Source organism: Amblyomma mixtum, chromosome 1 (assembly GCF_055824585.1).
Source record: "Amblyomma mixtum isolate Tamu chromosome 1, ASM5582458v1, whole genome shotgun sequence".
Taxonomy (NCBI): Eukaryota; Metazoa; Arthropoda; class Arachnida; order Ixodida; family Ixodidae; genus Amblyomma; species Amblyomma mixtum.
The window spans coordinates 164,378,835-164,398,777 of record NC_143012.1 but is presented as its reverse complement, the minus strand read 5'-3'; the positions used below and the strand labels follow the sequence as shown (position 1 = coordinate 164,398,777).

General features: G+C 47.9%; 2 protein-coding genes and 1 pseudogene across 3 annotated transcripts in view; 1 reads left to right on the top strand and 2 right to left on the bottom strand.

Moving 5' to 3' along the window:
• LOC149369651 (uncharacterized) overlaps positions 1–19,943 on the top strand; it is a 194,032-nt pseudogene that overhangs the window by 128,170 nt on the left and 45,919 nt on the right. The gene's annotated exons all lie outside the window — the stretch shown is intronic.
• Positions 2,992–3,896, bottom strand: LOC149369655 (uncharacterized). The gene is made up of 2 exons (XM_089576058.1): positions 3,883–3,896; positions 2,992–3,661 (listed from the first exon to the last, which is right to left on the bottom strand). The coding sequence occupies exons 1-2, from the start codon at positions 3,894–3,896 to the stop codon at positions 2,992–2,994; spliced, it is 684 nt and encodes a 227-aa protein (XP_089432184.1).
• Positions 17,064–18,466, bottom strand: LOC149369654 (uncharacterized). Its single transcript, XM_089575609.1, has 3 exons — positions 18,332–18,466; positions 17,820–18,293; positions 17,064–17,655 (listed from the first exon to the last, which is right to left on the bottom strand). The coding sequence occupies exons 2-3, from the start codon at positions 18,187–18,189 to the stop codon at positions 17,645–17,647; spliced, it is 381 nt and encodes a 126-aa protein (XP_089431735.1). The 5' UTR covers positions 18,190–18,293; positions 18,332–18,466; the 3' UTR covers positions 17,064–17,644.

The window sequence follows — 19,943 nt, the reverse complement described above, 5'->3', positions numbered from 1 at the left end:
ATAGTTGCGAGAGAAAAAAAAGAGGTTGAAGCATTGTTTCGGGCACCCACACTCAGGCACAGTAGTCAATTTATTTGGAACAAGAATGTGCATGAAATTGCAACACAAACAAACTTGAAGCATCGCTAAGGAGCGCTCATGTGGCTGACGGAAAAAAAAAACCTTAACAAATGAATACAAACAATATTGATAAATCATTGTCTTAATACCTCGTCATGTCGCCGTTTGCGTCGATAACGTCCCTGATTCTGGACGGCAGGTAAGTGTACAAAGGTGCACAAAATGCAGTGGCTTGCTTCAAAAGCTCCCACTCCGCGACGATAGCATTCCAGAGGCGGTCTGCTGAGAGTCCATAGGTAGACTGGCGTGCGAGCAAGACCTTCATCAAGCCCCATACGTTCTCAATTATGTTGAGATGTGAAGGTTGTGGTGGCCAGTCCAGCAGGGTCATGACACGCTCCTCAAGGAGATCCTTCACAAAGCACGCTGTGTGAATCAGGGACCGGTGTTGCTGAAAGACGTAATCACCTTCCGGAAAGGGGCCATTCAGAACTTAGGGAATCATTACACATCCCCAAGCGCTAGCTGCTGAGTGCCCGCTCGCTATTACCCTTTGTAAGTGCTCTGGATGTTAGCTGGGTATATAAAAGAAGAAACAATATTTAATTCACGATCTTTATGTTGAAGTAAAGACTAGAACTCATGGTCCAAGTTTGAAGGCAACTAATTTTTCGCTGACTTATATATAAATGATTTTGTGGCTGCGCTTGCTCAGAAGTAGAGCACATAATTTAAAACTATTTGTCTTTCAAGCCTTCCTGCTTGTGGGAGTTGTGTTATCATAAAAATTATCATTGCCTATTCCACTATATATATTGAAATCTACTGCCAGCTATTAATGATGCGGTTGAACATTGTAGGACTATATATATTTAGCACCCTCAGGCAAGACATTTGGCGCATGATAGCCATAGTTGCTGATGCACCATAAAACCCCATATAACTAACTAACATCAGGCAAGACATTTTGCCATTTTTTCTAAAGAGAGAAGCAGAATTTTTTTTCCTCTCAATTACTAGGCTGACTTTAAGCATTTACAAAAAACGATAAGAAAGAAAGATATGAAAGGTCTTACAGTCTGTCGTCGGGACATCAAACCAGTGCGCTTCAGCTGCACCAATGTTCCATGTCCCAGAGGTCAACATTTCGCAGGCCTCTGGGAAAACACAGACAAATGTGAGGGAGTCTCTCCCTCTTGACAAATCCACGTCTGCTCCCACGTCTGCAGCGTAAGCAGTCGAGGTGACACCGGGGGTTCTTAGCATCGGAGACGCTGAGGGAGTTCCCCAGAGAGGCAGAGTTTCTAAGATCGCCTTAAACCAAAAACACATCTGCCAGTCAAGCTGCCTGATAAAGGCAGCAATATCTTAATAACCCCGACTAATCTTCGCTTCCTCACTAAGAACTATGGCTGTCAAGAGCATTATCCCCTTGAACTGCTGAGGGCTACTTGAGAACCTGGACGACATATATGAAATACTTGTGCAATATCTACCAAACTTACTTTGCCTACAGGAGACGCACTTAAACCCAACACATATAAACTTTCTCAAAAAATATGTAGTATACAGGAAGGACAGGCAAGGCTGTGCTCACTCGTCCGGTGGCGTTGCTATTGTGGTTCAGAATTCAATTCCCTCTCTATGTCTTAAGTATTAATATACTGTTGAGCACAAACGGTAGTTCCTGCAACGTGTTATAATAATCATCGCTTACCTGAAGACGTGAGACACCGAAACTGGATCGCTTGCTTGCAAGTTCAAGCAAGCCTGCAAAACTTCCACCACTTCCGCTCCACGCCGCTGCAATTCCAACGAGCGGCCGCGCACGCCGGCCGCCAAGCACAAAGAGACTTCTGAAGCGCACATGCAATGGTTTATCGCTGCCACCGCTGCAATGCGGTGCCACCATCGGATAAAGAACAGCATGGAGATAAAAAAAGTGCAGTGATCTCCATCCGCGTGCTGAGGACAGAGCCGTGCTTGTTTTCAAACGGGTGAAACCGTTTCAGAACCAGTGAAACTCATTCTGCGCTTTCTTCTGTCTGCTAGAGCTCCTGGGGAAAGGGAGCGCAGCGAGGAGGCTTCGAGGACCGCTTCAATGGACTCGGCTTTGCGGACCGACATGTACTTGCTGATGGCCTTTGTTGCCTCGCAGATGGCGTGCCGACCCAGCTCACCGGGCAGCAGCAGACGCGCAGCACTCTGGATCTTGCGTTGCGTGATGGTGCATTTTTTCACGGATTTGGCGAGCTTGTAGCTTGTACACAGATGCAGTCCAACTTATTGCTCATGAAGCTGTTCATGATGGACATCATTCTGCCTGACTCTGGAGGATTCACAACGAGGAGAAGTACACAGGACAGCACTTTTCCAGTGCTGTCCTGTGTACTTCTCCTCCTTGTGAATGCGTCCTTTTCGCTGGTTTTCTACTTACCATGCACCAACTGGCCCAACAAGCTACGCTTCTTCAATGCATGCATATGAACTTTATGCAACACTCGTCTGGGCTGATCCTGCCAGCCTGGGTAATAAACACTTAAAATATACAAATTGGAGCTTCCGCACAAGCCTGTCGATGTGCTCATCACAGCGGTGCACAGTAATTGTCAATGGTTCCACTTGTGAAAACACCATGAAATGAGTTGTCCTCAAGTTAAGTAGGAACATTCCCAGTTGCACTTGAGAATAATAGCTATGTCTGCAGTTCAAAACGAAGTTCTCATTTTCCTTCTTTATATATGGTAGCTTTTTCTCTTCAGCTAGCTCGGCAGCTTTCCTTGTCTTGCCAAGAACGGGGCTTTTAATCTCAAGTAAGATGGCTGGTTTTCCCTTCTTGAATATAATGCCATCTGGGCGGTAGCCAAGCCATGGCACACTTGGATGCACAATGAAGCCCATTCTTTCAGCAGTGCTGCTTGATGAGCACGATTAGGCCTCAACGGCTTTTGATTCCGAGGCTTTGCCATACTTGGTGGCATTATTTCCCCGGAAGCTCTCACTCATCATTCTGGAAACTTTCATCTCCCAGGTGTTGTTGTCCTTGGGAATGAATGTAAAGTAAGAGTGGCACTTGCTGCCAGTAATCCTTATTTTCCGTTCTCGGTGCCACTTTGTGTTAGTTTGGCACCTTGTTTGGGCACTAATCTGTATTGCTTCGTGATGTGACACCACCACATGTTTATGATAAAATTGCCTTTCAGGCTCTGTTAGTTGTTCCTCAGCAAACTTATAAATTTTAAACTGCAGTGCACTGCTGAATGCTACATCATGGAACAGCAGTTCTGTATACGGGCTCATATTTTGCTCCACCATGTGAGTCAGTAAAGCCTGCTCCCGGACAGTTGCATCAAATGAACTTCGATCTCTCTCTTCTTGTCTGCCATTGAAGTGTAGTGCCAATGCACTCTGTGGCAGGCCTACTATTAGTCTCCGCCTTATGCCGTCTTGTTGTTCCTTTGAAAGGCACAGTCTTGGGACAGCCTGTACATGGCACAGTTCTTGCAACTCCCGTGCCTGGTACATGGGAATCGCCTTAAGCTTGCCCCAGGCTTGCTTCAGGTCTGTGCTTGTCAAGGTCTCCAGGTTTTGGATGCCAACCCTGTTGGCAAAAAAGTAATTGCTATTAATTGAAAAAGCCGTTCTGAATATAACACCACCACTTGCTATGCTAACGTTCAATGCTGGTTTGAAATCTGGTAAGAAATGGTTTGTGGATTTAAAAAAACAGTGTTTAGGGGGACTTTGACTGTTTTGTGCTATGGCTAGTTTGCAAACAGTCTGTCATTATAGAGCATCAATGCATCATCACACTTTTAGTACCGACTAGGTCCCATGGTGCTAAAAAAAAAAAGTTTTCAACGCTACCATAGCTAACATGAAAGAGCCCTATATGCAGCTTCACCTGAAAAGATTAAAATTGAGAAATGTAGTTGATTCCATTATAAATCTGACCATTATTCAGGACACTAAGCCACGTCAGAATGAAGTAGTCCTCTACTGGAACGTGTTAGCATTTTGTGCCAGTATGACTGCTGACTTTTCCACTATTTACAAACTAATAGATCACACATGCTTCTGTGTCATGGCACTAGTGCACAATAAGGTGCACCTGTTCAGAGGCTGCTGTCATAGATCAGTGATATTATGGCTGCATTCAGGAAACTAAATATGAAAAAGTGTATTTGACCAAATGGAGCGCATTAAAACATGCTTAAATGGGTCATGAGACAGAGTAGTTGGTAGCGTAGGATATTACCTCTGCATTGGAGCAACACTAGTAATCTCTACTTCATAACTGCATATGTTATGTGTCACACGACCACTCTCAGTCCTCACTGAACACAACGTTCACTGAGGTTTTCAACAAGGATTGAAGCCTCCTGTTCTACACGGGCATTTTGAATGGCCATTGAGAAGTTCCCTTTGTGTGCATTAGGTCGTGTCGAGATTATAAAAATGCCTTAATATAAAGAAGCATAATGTTCTAACAATGTTTTGTTATGCCTTTTAATACATTTCTATGCTAATATTTGAGGTTTTATTACATTAATTCGCTTTTATTTTTTAGAGCTAAATGAGGATGAAGGTGTCAACACCCTCTCAAATGTGCTTGAAGACTTAAGAGCGCTACAGGAAGAGGCTTCGAGCCAAGCAAACTCGAGCTCATTTGTACTGAAAGTTACTGTGTGACAACCTCGATCTGGTTTGAGTTGAATGCAGGTTGAGTTCAATGAGGATCAAGTGTTCATGCGACAGAGGTATAACAAAAGGACAATTTGCGCAAGGACTGTTTTACTGTCCATGTTTCTTCTCTTGAGGGCTTGTATTAGCAAAGCGTGCCTTGCTGAGTGACAAGCAAGTTTGCTGCAACCATGAAGTGCTAGAGGATTGCAACTTTTTCAACACAACTTGCCAAGTGATGTTATTTTCATGAAATTGCATGCTTGCATCATGTAGTCGTTAGATGTCATGTTTTCCACGGCACTTGTATGCTTCTGACAATATCTGATGCAATAAAAGTCATGACAAGAAAGGAAGTGTTCTTGCCTGTGAGCCAGCAGCAACATTGCTACCAGGTGCTTGCATCTTTGGGAATTGCCAGCTTTGCAGGAGCAGTGACCCTAGAAATGCACAGAAGGAATAAAACAAACATGCTTCTCTGCAATTATAACTGCAGTTTTCATGTCTTGCTCTTTTCACTGCAAGCGAAAATGCTAGCGAATCCCGCCGCCACCGCGGAAAAACCCGATTAAAAGATCTTAGGTGTCTTGACCTAAGCAGCGCACAAGAAGAAAGCTCAGCTGTGGCATTTTGAAACTTGGCCCAGCAAGTTCCTGAGGTGATTGCTCCCAAGGAAGTCTCAGCCCTGATGGATGAATTTTCACTGATTTCATCTGAAGCGCTGTGCGTTGATCCATGTGAACGACTTGACAGCACATGGCAACGTCTTCAGCCTACAGAACAAAAATGGTGGCATTAAATATCCTCTGGTAGGAAAGCTTGTAAAAGCCCTGCTTTCTCTTTCACATGGCAATGCTGATGTGGAGAGGGGTTTTAGTGAAAATCGCCGGATCCTACAGGAGCGCAGCAAGCTGTCTGTTGAAAGCGTGAATGGATTGCGTGCCATACAGTCATTTGCGAAAAGGTATGACAAGAACGTCTCTACCATTCCAGTCAAACGTGACATGCTCACTGCTGTGAAACAGTCATATAAACGCTACCAAGAAAGACTGACTGCTGAGTGTAAGCCAGCTGCCAAAAAAAGCAAACTTGACCATGGCCAAAATTCAACAGAAGGATGTCAAAAGCAGAACCTGCAAATGGAGATTCAGTCAGCAAAACAGATGCTTTGCAATGCAGAAGCATTGATTGCAAAAGGAATGAAGGCAAAAACTTTTGACGACATTGAAAGTGGCCAGGAACTACTTAAGAAAGGACAGGAAAAGCTTGCGAGTGCTCTCTGCAAGCTTGAAGCTTCAAAAGAAAAAGTGCGGGCTCGTAGAGTGTAACCTGCAGAGTATTGTGAAACGTGTTGAGTGACTGACTACTTCAGTCTCGGATTGATTCTGAACTTTTACTTCTTGTGTGACAAGTGTCATTAGTGACTGTGGTTACTTGTAGTTCACATCGTGTTGCTCACCTTTTTTGGCTTTGATCTATTTCTGCTGCAAGAACTGGTCCTTTAAATATTTAACTTCTTTTACTACACCATCTGTAACTAGCCACATTCATAATTGTTCATTTCTTGTGATTCGTGTTGACTGTTGTGTGAAATGTACAGTGTGTTTCATAATAAATGGCTGTAATTGTCATTCGCCTCAGTGATGCTTTCAACAGGGGAGGTATACTGGCGTAATTTATTCTCCATCTGCTCCAAAAACAACAATGGTTGCTCCAAACTGGTATTTTTTTTCTGCTCCGAAAACACGAATGGCTGCTCCAAACTGGCATTTTTACTGCTCCAAAAAGTAAAATGCTGCTTCCATCACTGCAAGTGTTTTTAACTTTTTGAAAGAAGCCAATGTATTAGAAAAACTCTAAATTTCTACCCTGTGCTTTACAATTTATTGATGCACCTCAGCCACCCTCCCGTCGCGAGAACACGGCTGAGGTCACTATTACATCGGTTGGGGACCTCGAGATCCTCGCATAGCCAAGGATGCCTGCTGAGGTTGCCAACCCTTTTTAAAGCATTTACCATAAGTCTCTTCTAAAATTTTGTCATATTTTTACTAGGTTGCACGAATTAACTTTTTAGGCCCTTTACACCGCCGTTCATTTAGACTTCCGTATAACATCTATCTGGAAAAATTTTCTATACCCGGAGCTTGGCGCATGATAGCCTTAGTCGCTTATGCGCCAATCGGAGATAGATGTAACGCATCTTCGGCTATGCCGAGTAGTGGCCTCCCCTAAATGTTAGCCAGTTCCATGTTGTTGTTGTGCTCACTGCTCAACTTGTATGTATATATGTAAAGTATTGTATATAAAGCTTCAGTTTATATCCCTTGCAAGTTCTCTGTTGTTGCCAAGTATTGTCTAGCCAGACCTTCAGCCTTCAAGATATCGAAAGCCGTCTCCGACGGGGCATCCCTGGTGCTAGGGAAAGAAGAAGAAAAGAACCTATTCGCCTTTGGTTGTTCAGGCGAAACCTTACTGGCGCAGTCAACAGGATCCTGTTGCTATCAGAAGGAAGCACAGGAAAAAGGGAAGGCAAGAAAGTAGAGACGTACAGGCATCAACAAGTTGAGCATCGGCGGTTTGGGAGGACGAGGTGCAGGCGGAGAGAAGCTGCAGCGGTCGAGGAAGCCAGGTCCAGTCATCGGAAGTCAACTGCCATCGTCTCCAGTGGAGCGGCGACAGTCGAGGACACCGACGGCAAGTGGCAGCTGATCGCAGGCGGACCGCTTCAGGAGCAAGAGCAAGCAAGTGAGCGGCAAGGACCTCAGCGGTAGTCCAGCGGCGCGTAAGGGCTTCCGGTCAGGAAAGCAGCGCGTCGAGGCGGAGACTCGACGATCACCTGCGGTTCAAATCAAGGTGACGGCGACGGGCACCGGAAAAACGGCGTGCGACAGCTCATTGCAGCATGCGGAAAGTGGCTGTGGACGCGACCCCAAGGAGCTGGCAATGCGGAATGACGAATCACAACTGTGAGTTTCCTTGGTCGCATTGTTCACGTCCCTGTTCATGTGTTTTGAGCCGTTAGGACAGTCGAGGGGTACGGAAGCGGTATGGAGGGCCATCTATGCCGACCCACACTCAATGTGAGCGACCAATTGTAATTATGGAAGGCGCGCTTAGCGGACCTGCAGGCGCAAATTGCAGAGCCAAATGCTGGAAAGGCGCTGCCTCAGGATTGGGAGGTGGTAACAGCAAAGCTTGAGCAGCTAGGGCTCGAGGTGGCTAGGCTCAGGGAGTCTAGAAGAGCTAGTCAACTAGCCAGGCAGAACTGCTCCGAGTCCCGAGAGGTGAGGCCGCCTGCGCTGGAAGGCAAATTGATATGCTTGTCCAGTGCCGGCCAAGAAAGAAGCAGGCAGGACGCTGTAAGCAGTCGACCGGTAGGCAGGAACACCTCTTCTTTCGGAAAGACCGCACAAAGCGCAGGAAGTGAGGACGAGGTTCCTGAGGGGCGCGAAGGTATCCCAGATTTTCCGCCACCGCGGACGGCTAGCAACAAAAAGGAGCAGCCAAATTCTGATGATCTGGGGACAGACGAGACCAGGTTGTCCGATAACAAGCAGGACAGCGGTCTGATTCCGGCAGACACTGTGAATGAGATTGCGACCTCCGACACGGAGCTAGCGTCAGGAGGAGACCTAACGTTGCCGCAACGGCACACGGTGCCGTGCATAGGGCAGGAAGGGCCGCGCAGCATTACGGGTGGTAAGAGCCTTTCATCCGAGGCAGAGAGCGGAGGTGGGCCTGCTGGGCCAACCAGTGCCGAGCAGTTGTCGAACGCACTCAATGAGGGTCTGATCAGGTCATCCGAGGACAGGGAAATGCGTGGCGATTTTCCAAAAGGCAGATTCGGGTCAGGTGACTGCGAGGAAGCTGATGCATCCTCAGACAAGGCCACGAAGCCGGCCAGCGCTGATCAAGCAGGGGGCGGCAATTTCAAGGTTGGCGCGTGCAACAAAGGTGCAAATGGCTCCAAGCGAGGCAGAGCAGCTGGAGGCAGGTACGTGGCTTTCACGCCGAAAGTCGGCGCGTGGAGCAATACGTTGCGTGCGGGACGTAATGGAAGCCGTACCTGTGCTATGCGCCCTCACTGAAAAGTTGATCACGCAAACCGATTGCCTTCTGTCGCAGGAGACATGGGAATCCCTCGAGGTGGAAGGAAAATCCCAAGGGATTATAGCTTCAGATGAAAGGGGAACCGCGGACTTCATACAGTCAGGTGATACAGAGCAAGCCGCGGGAGAGACAGGTGGTACGCTAGTCGCCCAGACTTCCCTACACGATGAAGGAGTAGGCTCTGCGGAGAGTGGAATTGCTGAGCCCACAGTAACGCCAGGCAATGCGAAAAGCATGGCGGAGGTGTTCAGGGAGGAGCAAAGGCAAGATGAGACTCTACAGAAGGCATGGAAAGATGCGCAGACAGGCAAGGGAGGTATGACGGTAGTCGATGGGCTTCTCTACCACACGGATAGGATAGTGGGGCAGCCGGTAATGCAGCTGTTACTGCCCAAGTCCCGGCGTGCAGAGGTCCTTCAGACTGCGCACGAGTCGAGCTGGGGAGGCCACTTGGGGTTTCGGAAAACAATGGCTAGAATAAAGTATACCTTTTTCTGGCCGGGGCTGCGAGAAGACATAGGGCTGCACTGCGATAGTTGTCACAGCTGCCAGACGCGGTCAGACCTACGCAGGGCGGACAACGTGCCCATTCAACCGTTATTAAGGCCCTGCTATCCCTTCGAGCAGGTGAATATTGATGTAATCGGACCGCTGGGGCCTCCGTCAGGGAGAGGTCACAGGTACGCGCTGTGCATCATCGACCTGTGCACTCGCTGGCCTGAGGTAGTTTGCCTACGCTCTCTCAGTGCCAGGGCTGCCTGCGACGCCCTCCTGACGGTGCTCAGCAGGACCGGTGTGCCGGAAGTAGTCGCGTCGGACTGCGGCACGAATTTCACCGCGGAGCTCACTAAAGAGTTTCTCGCAAAATTGGGCTGTTCGCCGAGATTTTCAACCCCGGGCCACCCGGAAAGTAACGGGGCAGTGGAGCGCTTCAACAGGACTTTTAAGAACATGCTGTATCATGTTATACAGAAGGAGGGCAGGAATTGGGACAGGTACGTCCCTTTCCTTCTGTGGGCCTAGAGGGAGGTGCCCAATGACACGACAGGGGTGGCCCCTTTCCAGTTGCTCTACGGGCGGCAACCGACGGGCCCATTATCTATCTTGAAGCGCTCTTGGACAGGCGCAACGAACTTGCCACCAACATTAGCTACATCCCCCGCAGAGTACTTGAGGCAGCTGCAAGCGCACTTACGGCAAGCGGCGGAGCTGATCAGTGAAAGGCAGCAGAACGTGTATGCCCGCCAGTATAATCAGCGTACTTCCATCAAAAGCTTCGAGGTGGGGGAAGCGGTGCTCGTGTTTGATGATCAGCGCGGAGGGAAAATGCTTCCTAGATGGAAGGGGCCAGGTACAGTCACCGGCAAGTACCGCGACCATTCCTACTTTGTACAGATGCCTGAAGGGGGTAAAAGGCTCGTTCATGCCGGGAAACTCCGCGCATATCAGAGTAGGGTAATGGCGCTCAGCGTCATGTTTGAGGAGGACGACGCGTTCGGGGAAGTTGAATGTGCACCAAGCCCAAAGAGTTCCCAGCCAGGAACAGAGATACTCTCTGCGGAAATGACCACCCACATGCAGGAGAGGGACCGAACTGCGATTCGGGACATATTTAAGAGGTACCAAGACCTGTTCGACGAGAAACCCGGGGTGGCTAAAGTAAAAGAGCACGACATATAATCCTGGCAGAAGGTTTTGCGCCTAGAGCGTCGCATGCATACCGGGTGCCAACCAGCTTGATAGGGGAGGTGAGCAAGCAGGTAGATGAGCTGCTGAATCTCGGCTTAATTGTCCCCTGCGAGAGCCCGCGCGCCCATCCCGTCGTCTGCGTATCAAAACGGGATGGCAGCATAAGATTATGCGTAGACTTCCGCACGCTGAATGCGGGAACGGTCGCAGACGCCTATCCTATGAAACCACCGGGAGAACTAATAATGAGAGTAGTGTGGTGTCTGGTTCAGACCAGACGCATGACACGGGACCACGCAAGCGCAGTATGCAGAAACACTCTCCTCTATTCGTCACAGTGAAGCCACTTATATAGGAAATCATATTGAATGACGATGACGATATGTACATTGAAAGAAACGAAACTGAAACAAGAAACGATACAACATCGCCTCCCGCTTGAAAATAGAACATAGTAATTTACAACAACCAAAATAACAAGAACTAAACACTTATTGTTCAGGTAAAGAAAACCCAAATCTTTCTACAGGTCGGCGTACCCTAGTGCTTCGACGCAAAGGTTGCTCCACCGAATCCTCTAAAGGAGCAACCACTTCTTCATTAACTTCAGCCCTTGTTTCCAGCAATCGCAACAATTCACCCTGTTCAGCGCCTGCGCGGCTTTCAGGCCCAGCGGTACCCGAGTAGTGATGAGGCAATTCCCATGCCCATTGTCCTATTGTCTGCGATTGATTGCAGGGAACCCGAACTAGTTTAGACGCGTTCCAGCAACGACCGTCGCTCATCAAAAAGCTATTTTTGCCTTTTCTGCCGACAATCTTGAAAGGTCCCATGTAATTTACCGACGCTTTCCCACCGCCTGCTGGCTTGCGTACACGAACGAAGTCCCCTACTCTAAAGGCTGGTCTTTTCGCACCTCGCCTCCTGTCCGTAGACTGTTTTGCATACATCTGCTTCACCTTAACCCTAGCAGGAACATTCTGATATAAAAGAACTTCTAAACACATTTTCCCCTATGGCTTTATGCCTACAGGAGACAAACTTAGGTCCCAAACACCAGAATATCCTAAAGAAGTATCAAGTCTTTCGGTGCGACCGAGAGCAAGCTGATAGGCTCTCAGGAGGTGTTGCTATTATTGTGCAGAGTGGAGTTGCAACCCGTGAAATCAAGATAAAAACCAAGTATGAAGCTGTTGCAGTCACCGTCCTCCATTTTAAAACCATCACCATATGCTCGGTATATCTACAGCCGCATCTATCAGTAACACTGCATGACTTAGAAACACTTTTACAACAGCTACCAGAGCCGTATCTGGTAGTCGGTGATTTTAATGCGCATTCCTCTTATTGGGGCAGTGAACAAACAGATACTAGAGGCCGTATTTTAGAAGATTTTATTCTATGCAACAATGTCTGCTTACTAAATACAGGGAAACAAACGTATTGCAGTCCCAGCACTAGAAAAATGAGCTGTTTAGACCTGTCTTTTAGTTCGCCTTCTATTTTTAATGATTTTAACTGGGATGTTTTAGACAATCCGTATGGAAGCGACCACCTACCAGTTATCATTAACATGTCATCACCACCATCAGTAACCCTGACAAAACCACGCCGCTGGAAGCTTCATTTAGCCGACTGGGAACTTTTCCGAGCTGAGGCCAGCCTCGATAAAATATCCACAGAGTATTCTAGTATAGATGAACTCAACGAAATATTTACCTCATGTATTATTGCTGCAGCACAGTTAGCCATTCCTCAGACTTCGGGAACGGTACGACCAGGCCATAAACCCTGGTACACACAAACATGTAGAGAAGCAAAAAAGAAACAAAATAAAGCCTGGGGGATTTTCCGACGATACCCAACGCAGGAAAACTTTATAAATTTTAAAAAAGCGAAAGCTAATGCCCGGTATATACGCCGCATAGCTGAAAAAGAATCATGGCAAAAGTTTGTGTCATCAATAAAGAGCTCAATTACGTCGAAAAAAATGTGGGAACAAGTGCGTAGATTAAATGGGTGCTTCTCCGCTTTCACAATCCCTTTTGTGACAGACCCCGACAGACAAACAAACATCAAAGAACAGGCAGACATTTTGGGAGAGCACTTCTCTCAAGTTTCTAGTTCCCTCCACTATACCGACTCATTTCTAAAATACAAAAACACTGCTGAAAAACAAAGACTTCCCACGAATAGCAGGTTGAATGAGACATACAACAGTTTAATAACGTTTGAAGAAATCAATAGAGTACTCTGCACCGGAAAGCAAACAGCACCCGGGCCTGATAAAGTCCATTATGAGATGTTAGCCCATCTTTCAGAACCTGCCGTAGAAGCACTTTTAAAGTTTTTTAATAAAATATGGGTCTCCGGGAAGCTACCTGAGGAATGGAAGAAAGCAGTAATTGTACCTTTCCTTAAACCCGGAAAGCCACCAAGTTCCCCCGGTAGTTATAGACCCATAGCGCTCACAAGTTGTCTTGCCAAAACTTTTGAAAGTGTTCTTAATATCCGGTTAATGTTCGTCCTTGAATCTCGTACACTGCTTGATATACATCAATGCGGTTTTAGGAAAGCGTGCTCAACGGCCGATCATCTAGTCCGCCTTGAAAATACAGTACGAGAGGCGTTTATTCACGGACAACACTGCCTGGCAGTTTTTTTCGACATGGAAAAAGCTTACGACACCACATGGAGGTTCGGTATTCTTCGTGACCTTGCAGATCTAGGCATCTGCGGCAGGATGCTAAACTGCATAAAGGATTTCCTCTCTGACCGTTCATTCCAAGTCCGCCTTGGCTCAACACTCTCGAAAAATTTTAGTCAAGAAAATGGAGTGCCCCAGGGGTGTATTCTGAGTACAACTCTCTTTATTGTGAAAATGAATTCTCTTGCGAAAATAATGCCAAAGTCTATTATGTATTCTACATACGTTGATGATCTCCAAATAGCGTACACCTCCACGAACCTCTCAACATGTGAACGACAAATACAGCTGACGTTAAACAAACTGGCAATTTGGGCTGAAAAAAATGGTTTCAAGTTTTCCCCTCAAAAAACAGTCGCCGTTCTTTTTTCACTGAAGAGAGGCTTACAGACCGACCCCACACTCCACTTAAATGAAACAGTGCTGCCTATTAAAAAGGAGCATAAATTTTTGGGCGTAACATTTGACAGAAAACTTACATTCCTACCCCACATAAATAACCTCAAAAAGAAAGCCACTAAATCACTTAACATAATGAAAGTACTGTCTCGAAAACACTGGGGGTCTGATAGAGCATGCCTCCTACACATCTATCGCTCCTTGACACGTTCCATCTTAGACTACGGATGCGTAGTGTACGGATCAGCACGGCCATCTTATCTGAAGAAACTAGACCCTACGCATAACTCAGGCCTTCGCCTTTCATGCGGCGCTTACAGAACATCGCCCATAACCAGTCTCTACGTCGAGACAAATGAACCCCCACTAGAAGTCAGAAGAAACGCCCTTACATGTACATATGTTTTCAAAGTGAGATCCTTGCCAAAACACATCTGTTATTCCATCGTAACAAAGTGCCCTTCTAGAATAATATTCAGGAACAAACCACAAGCTACCAGGCCTCTGATTTTAAGGTTCGAAGAGATATGCCAGAATCTTGGCATAGCTGACACATTACCTAACATGGCTCAAAGACGGGACCCACTTGCCCCATGGAATAATTTTCACACCGACTGCAATCTCACGCTTACACAGTTCCGAAAAACACAAACTCCCTCACAACACATCATCCAAGAATTCCTCGCACTCGAGGAAAGGTACAGTGGCTTTGAAACTTTTTATACTGACGGTTCAAAAACAGCCGATTGTGTTGGAAGTGCCGTAGTACAAGGAAGATGGGAAAAAATAATAAGACTTCCGCAGTATGCATCCATCTTCACTGCTGAATGTTATGCCATCTGGGTTGCGGTAGAGAAAATAGTAAATGAGAACATAAGCAACAGCGTTATTTTCACAGATTCGCTCAGTGTACTCACAGCGCTTCACATCAGAAATGTAGTCACGCCACTACTCGGCGACATCATATATAACATAATAACAGCCACTGCCCACGGACTAAACGTCAAATTCTGTTGGGTCCCTAGCCACGTCGGTATAAAAGGAAATGAAAGAGCAGACGTATGCGCAGCTCAAGCCCGGAACAAACAAATCGAGAAAGTAGATTTACCGTTTAAGGATTACATGAAATTAGTACATTTTAAACTAAGGGATAAATGGCAGGCAACATGGAATAATACAATAAATAATAAACTCCACTTGGTTAAGCCTGTGTTGGGCGAATGGAAAACATGTACTCACCAGGAACGCATTAAGGAAGTCATTTTATGCCGTCTTCGCATAGGACACACACACCTCACACACAACTTCATACTAACAAAACAAGACAAACCTATATGTGATGCATGCGGAGACGACCTCACCGTGAACCATTTGCTATACTCATGTCGAAAGCTCGAAACACTGAGGAAGAAACATTTCACACGGTTTTACAATGAACAAATCCCTTTTCATCCATCACTGGTTTTGGGAGAGAATGCACTTGTCGACTTGTCTTGCACATTTAACTTTTTACAAGAAGCAAATATTCTAAACAAACTATAGGTTACAACAACTCTAACACATAAATTCTAGAAACATGCATTTAACCCCGTGCTTTACAATTTATTGACATACCTCATCTTGCTTTACTTGTTTTTGAAACACCTCAGCCACTGTCTCATTCCTGAGAAGATGGCTGAGGTCCCTATTCCATCGGGTGGGAACCTCGAGATCCTTGTCCAGCCAAGGATGGCTGCTGAGGTTACCGACCCTATTTAAAGCTTTTACGATCAGTCACTTCTACAATTCTCTCATATTTTTACTAGGTTGCAGGAATTAACTTTTTAGGCCATTTACACCGCCGTTCATTTAGACTTTTGTACAACATCCTATATAAAACAATTTTATACCCTGAGCTTGGCGCATGATAGCCTTAGTCGCTTATGCGCCATAAAACAAAACAAAACACACACTCTTCCTGCATCGTCTGCTGCGAATCACAGTCAAGAGGTAGGCGTGAAAGCGCATCGCCACGACATTTTGCAATCCCTTTTGGTACTCTATGTCGAAGTTATATACAAAAGTCGAGCTGACCATCTGGATATACGCAAAGGTCGGCGTCCTGTACCGGCAGCTGAAAGTAACGTCACCAGTGCCTGGTGGTCCGTACGTAACAAAAATTTTCTACCCCACAAGTAGACGTGCCAGCGCTCGCACGCGAAGAGACAAGCAAGGGCCTCCCGTTCCCCAGCGGAGTACTTCCGCTCAGCAGGAGTCAGGGCACGTGATGCGAAGGCCACCGTGCGTACGCTGTCACCATCGCGTTGCTGAAGAATGGCTCCCAGACCCTTATCAGAAGCATCTGTCGTAACAATTACATCAAGGTCTGGGTTAAACATTTGTATGACTGGGCTTGAAGACAAAGCTGTCTTAACAAGCTGGAAGCTACGCTCAGCCGCATCATCCCATGTGAACTGTTGACCAGACCGCAGGAGCCTTCTAAGCGGCTCGACGAGATCAGCAAATCGCGGTACAAACCGAGCGTAGTAACCAGCGAGACCCAAAAATGACCTCAAAGTGGCAACATCGTGAGGAGCAGGCACTTTGACAATAGCGTCAACCTTAGACTGCAATGGTATGAGCCCTTTTGAGCTCACCGTATGCCCTAAAAAGGATAGTTCTGAAACACCAAATGTGCATTTCTGGTTGAGCTTCAAACCCGAATCACCAATGCGTTTTAGCACCTGGTGTAGATTCTTGTGGTGCTCCTCACGTGTCTTGCCCCACACAATCACATCATCAGTGTAACAAAGTACGCCTTTACAATCTTTCAAAATATGCTGCATCATTCTCTGAAAGGCTGAAGGGGCAGATGCAAGGCCAAAACACACTCTCTTAAAACGAAACAATCCTTCGTGTGTGATAAAGGTGGTTAGTCCCCGACTTTCCGGAGTCAGTTCTAGCTGGTGGTATGCCGACGCTAAGTCGAGCTTTGAGAAGCACGTTCCTCCAGCTAGTTCATGAAGTAATTCCTCTGTATGCGGAAGAGGAAAAGCATCGGCAATTACTGCCTTGTTCACTTCACGTAGGTCCACACACAACCTAATTGAACCGTCCTTCTTCCTCACGACGACGATCGGTGAAATCCACTCCGATGCGTCGACAGGTTCAATTATATCTTCGGCCAGCAGGCGTTGTATCTCTACCGATACCTGTTGCCGTAGCGTGAGCGGCAGGCGTCGGAGTTTCGCAACAACTGGTTTCACAGATGAACGGCAGTTAACATGGTGAACAAAGCCTTTCACATGCCCTAACTGTTCCGTGAACAAGTGCGCAAATTGGTGCGTAAATTCTGAAGGCAGTGAATCAGGGCATGTCACCTGGCAGCAATTCAAGGTTGAGCCGTTGATAGTGATTCCCAGGCTCTGAACGGCATCAAGCCCCAGCAGCGAAGTGCCCTTGGTTGTGACATGAAAAAGCACACTGGCTCTGTTTCCCTTGTAAGATACGTCAGCAAGAAAGCAACCGCTTAACTTGATTTGTTCTCCGGAATAGTTGCACAAATTGGCAGTCGGCGGTCGTAATGAGTACGTGTCGGCTAGATATTTGTGGTAGTGCTCTTCACTGAGCAAAGAAACCGTAGCGCCTGTGTCGACAATCAGCGACAATCTTATCTTCCCGATAGAAATGTTGGCTCGAATATCTTTCGCCGACGCATTACGGTCACCGATTTGAAGTACCGTGACGGCGTTGGCCTTCTCGGGCTTTCGAACGGCATATTTCTTTTTCTTCGATTTGCACATGCTTGAAAAGTGACCAATTTTTCCACAAGAGTGGCAACGCTTGTTCCTCGCCGGACATGCAGTCGAGTTAGCCATATGCGATGACGAGCCGCACCTGTAGCAACTTCCTTGCTCAGCGTCTGACCTTTTTCGCACATCTTGAATCTTGTTCACAGTGCTATGCGCGAATTCCCCGAGCTCTTGTTGTGTTTGCTCAATTTGCTTCCCGATGTCAACAGCACGCTGTAATGTAAGCGAAGACCCTTCATAAAGCAAGCGTTCACGTGTTGTTCGTGACGAAGTGCCTTCCAGTAATTGGTCTCGAATCATGCTATCGGTAGCACTGCCAAAATTGCAAGTAGACGCAAGTTCCCGAAGACTGTTTGTAAATGCTTGAAATGTCTCACCAGGCAGTTGTCGTCTTTGGCGAAACCGGCGCCGCTCCACCAAATCATTCGTAGCGCTCGCGAAATGCGTATCCAGTGCAGCAAGCGCGTCCTTGAACTGGTCCGCCTCTTCCTCCTTGTCCCCCTTGTCCTCGGCCTTGGCGTCCGCAGTCACGTCTGCTCCTTGTGCAAGGATGCTGTAGAATATTCGCTGGCCTTCAACCCCGAGCGAGTTTAGCAGAATTGCCTTGCAACGCTTCGGCTTCAGTTCATCGCCGCCAATGGCCTCCAGGAAATTCAGGAATACGCGTTTCCAGTGCTGCCAAGGCACAGCCGGGTCACCGGGTGCAGGCAAGAAAGGGGGCGGTGCTGGGAAACACCCGAGTGACATGGCTCCGATACTGATCCTCGCAATATGTGGTGTGAGCAAATTTCACTTATCTGCGTTCTTGCGCTCCTCCGGCGTTCCTGCGCTCCTCCGGTGTTCCTGCGCACCTCCAGCGTTCCTGCGCACCTCCAGCGTTCTTGCTCACCTCCGGCGTTCTTGCGTTACTCCTGGCCGCCGATGAGATCGTGGCTGCAAGGGCTCCGTGTCGCCTTGCACCGTAGGCGGTTCATCCTCGTCGCCAATATGTGGTGTCTGGTTCAGACCAGATGCATGACACGGGACCACGCAAGCGCAGTATGCAGAAACACTCTCCTTTATTCGTCACGCTCCTAGACCTCCGAAGGGGGTACTGGCAGGTGCCGATGGCCCCCTCCGCTCAACCCCTGACAGCATTCGTGTGCCACCGGGGCAGTTCGCTTGGAAGGTGATGCCCTTCGGGCTAAAAAACCCCGCTCAAACCTTCCAAAGGGCGATGGACGACCTCCTGCGGCCACATGCGGAGTACGCGTGTGCGTATCTGGATGATATTTCGGTGTTCAGTGAGACCCTGGAGGAACACCTGCAGCACCTACACAGGGTTTTCGAGACTCTGAGGCGTGTGAACCTGAAGGTAAAGGTATAAAAGTGTCAAGTAGCGCGAGAGTCGATAAGATACCTGGGGCAGCTCGTCGTTTCGGGGAGGCACGCGCCCGACCCAGAGAAGTTAGCCGCAATCCAGGGGCTGAAAGCGCCGACGACAAAGAAAGAGCTCCGCAGCGTCCTAGGTTTGTGCGGCTACTATCGAGAGTATGTGCGCAACTATGCTGAGGTGGCGAGGCCGTTGACAGAGCTGACAGGAAAAAGGGTCGCGAACAAAATTCCGTGGTCTAGCGAGGCCGACAGCGCGTTCAAGCGCCTCAAGGCTGCGCTTTGTGAGGCCACTGCTCTTGGGACGCCAGACCCGGACAAGCCATTTTGGCTTTACACAGATGCCTCCGCGTTCGCCGCCGGGGTCTGCCTTTCTCAGCGGGATGAGGACGGTGCGGAGGTCCCGATCGCCTTCGCGAGCCACAAGTTCTCTCCGACGCAAACCCGATGGTCCACTATTGAGAGGGAGGCCTTTGCAGTAATCTGGGGTCTAAATAAGTTCGACATCTGGCTTTTCGGCGCACCAGTCACAGTCGTATCGGATCACAACCCCCTTGCATTTCTAACGCTCAGCACTCCACACGGGGCTAAGCTAACACGTTGGGCGTTGGCGCTGCAAAGGTACAATGTAGTGGTGCAGCACCGCAAAGGGAGCTCGCACAGCAATGCTGACGCATTATCTCGGCTACATAACTGTTGCTGGCATTCGGACGGCGGCGTACGGGCCGTGGTGGAGGACGGGGAGGAACCCCTTGTGTCATCCGCAGCAGTGATGTGAACGTGTGGTGAAAAGTGCGAACTCTGCCAGCGGCACAGTTCAGACATGAGAACACTGTGCCGCGGGCAGTGAAGGACACTGCATGCAGTCCGTGAAGCCGTAGCTTTCATTGTTTGTACGCGCGTTGGTAAGCACGGCTTGAACGGCAATTCCTCGCTGGCATGGACAGCAAGTGCAGAGTGCCGTCTCTATTTGTCACGCGCCATGTGTTTACGCGACGTCGTTTGTTGGCCATGCGGGAGGGAAACGACCGACTGCAGCCGCAGGGGTAGCGCGTAACGCGGAAGCTGTAACCGAGTTGCGGGACTGCTGGCATTGTAGTTAAGCCACTAGCCCTTTAGTTTGTGTGTTT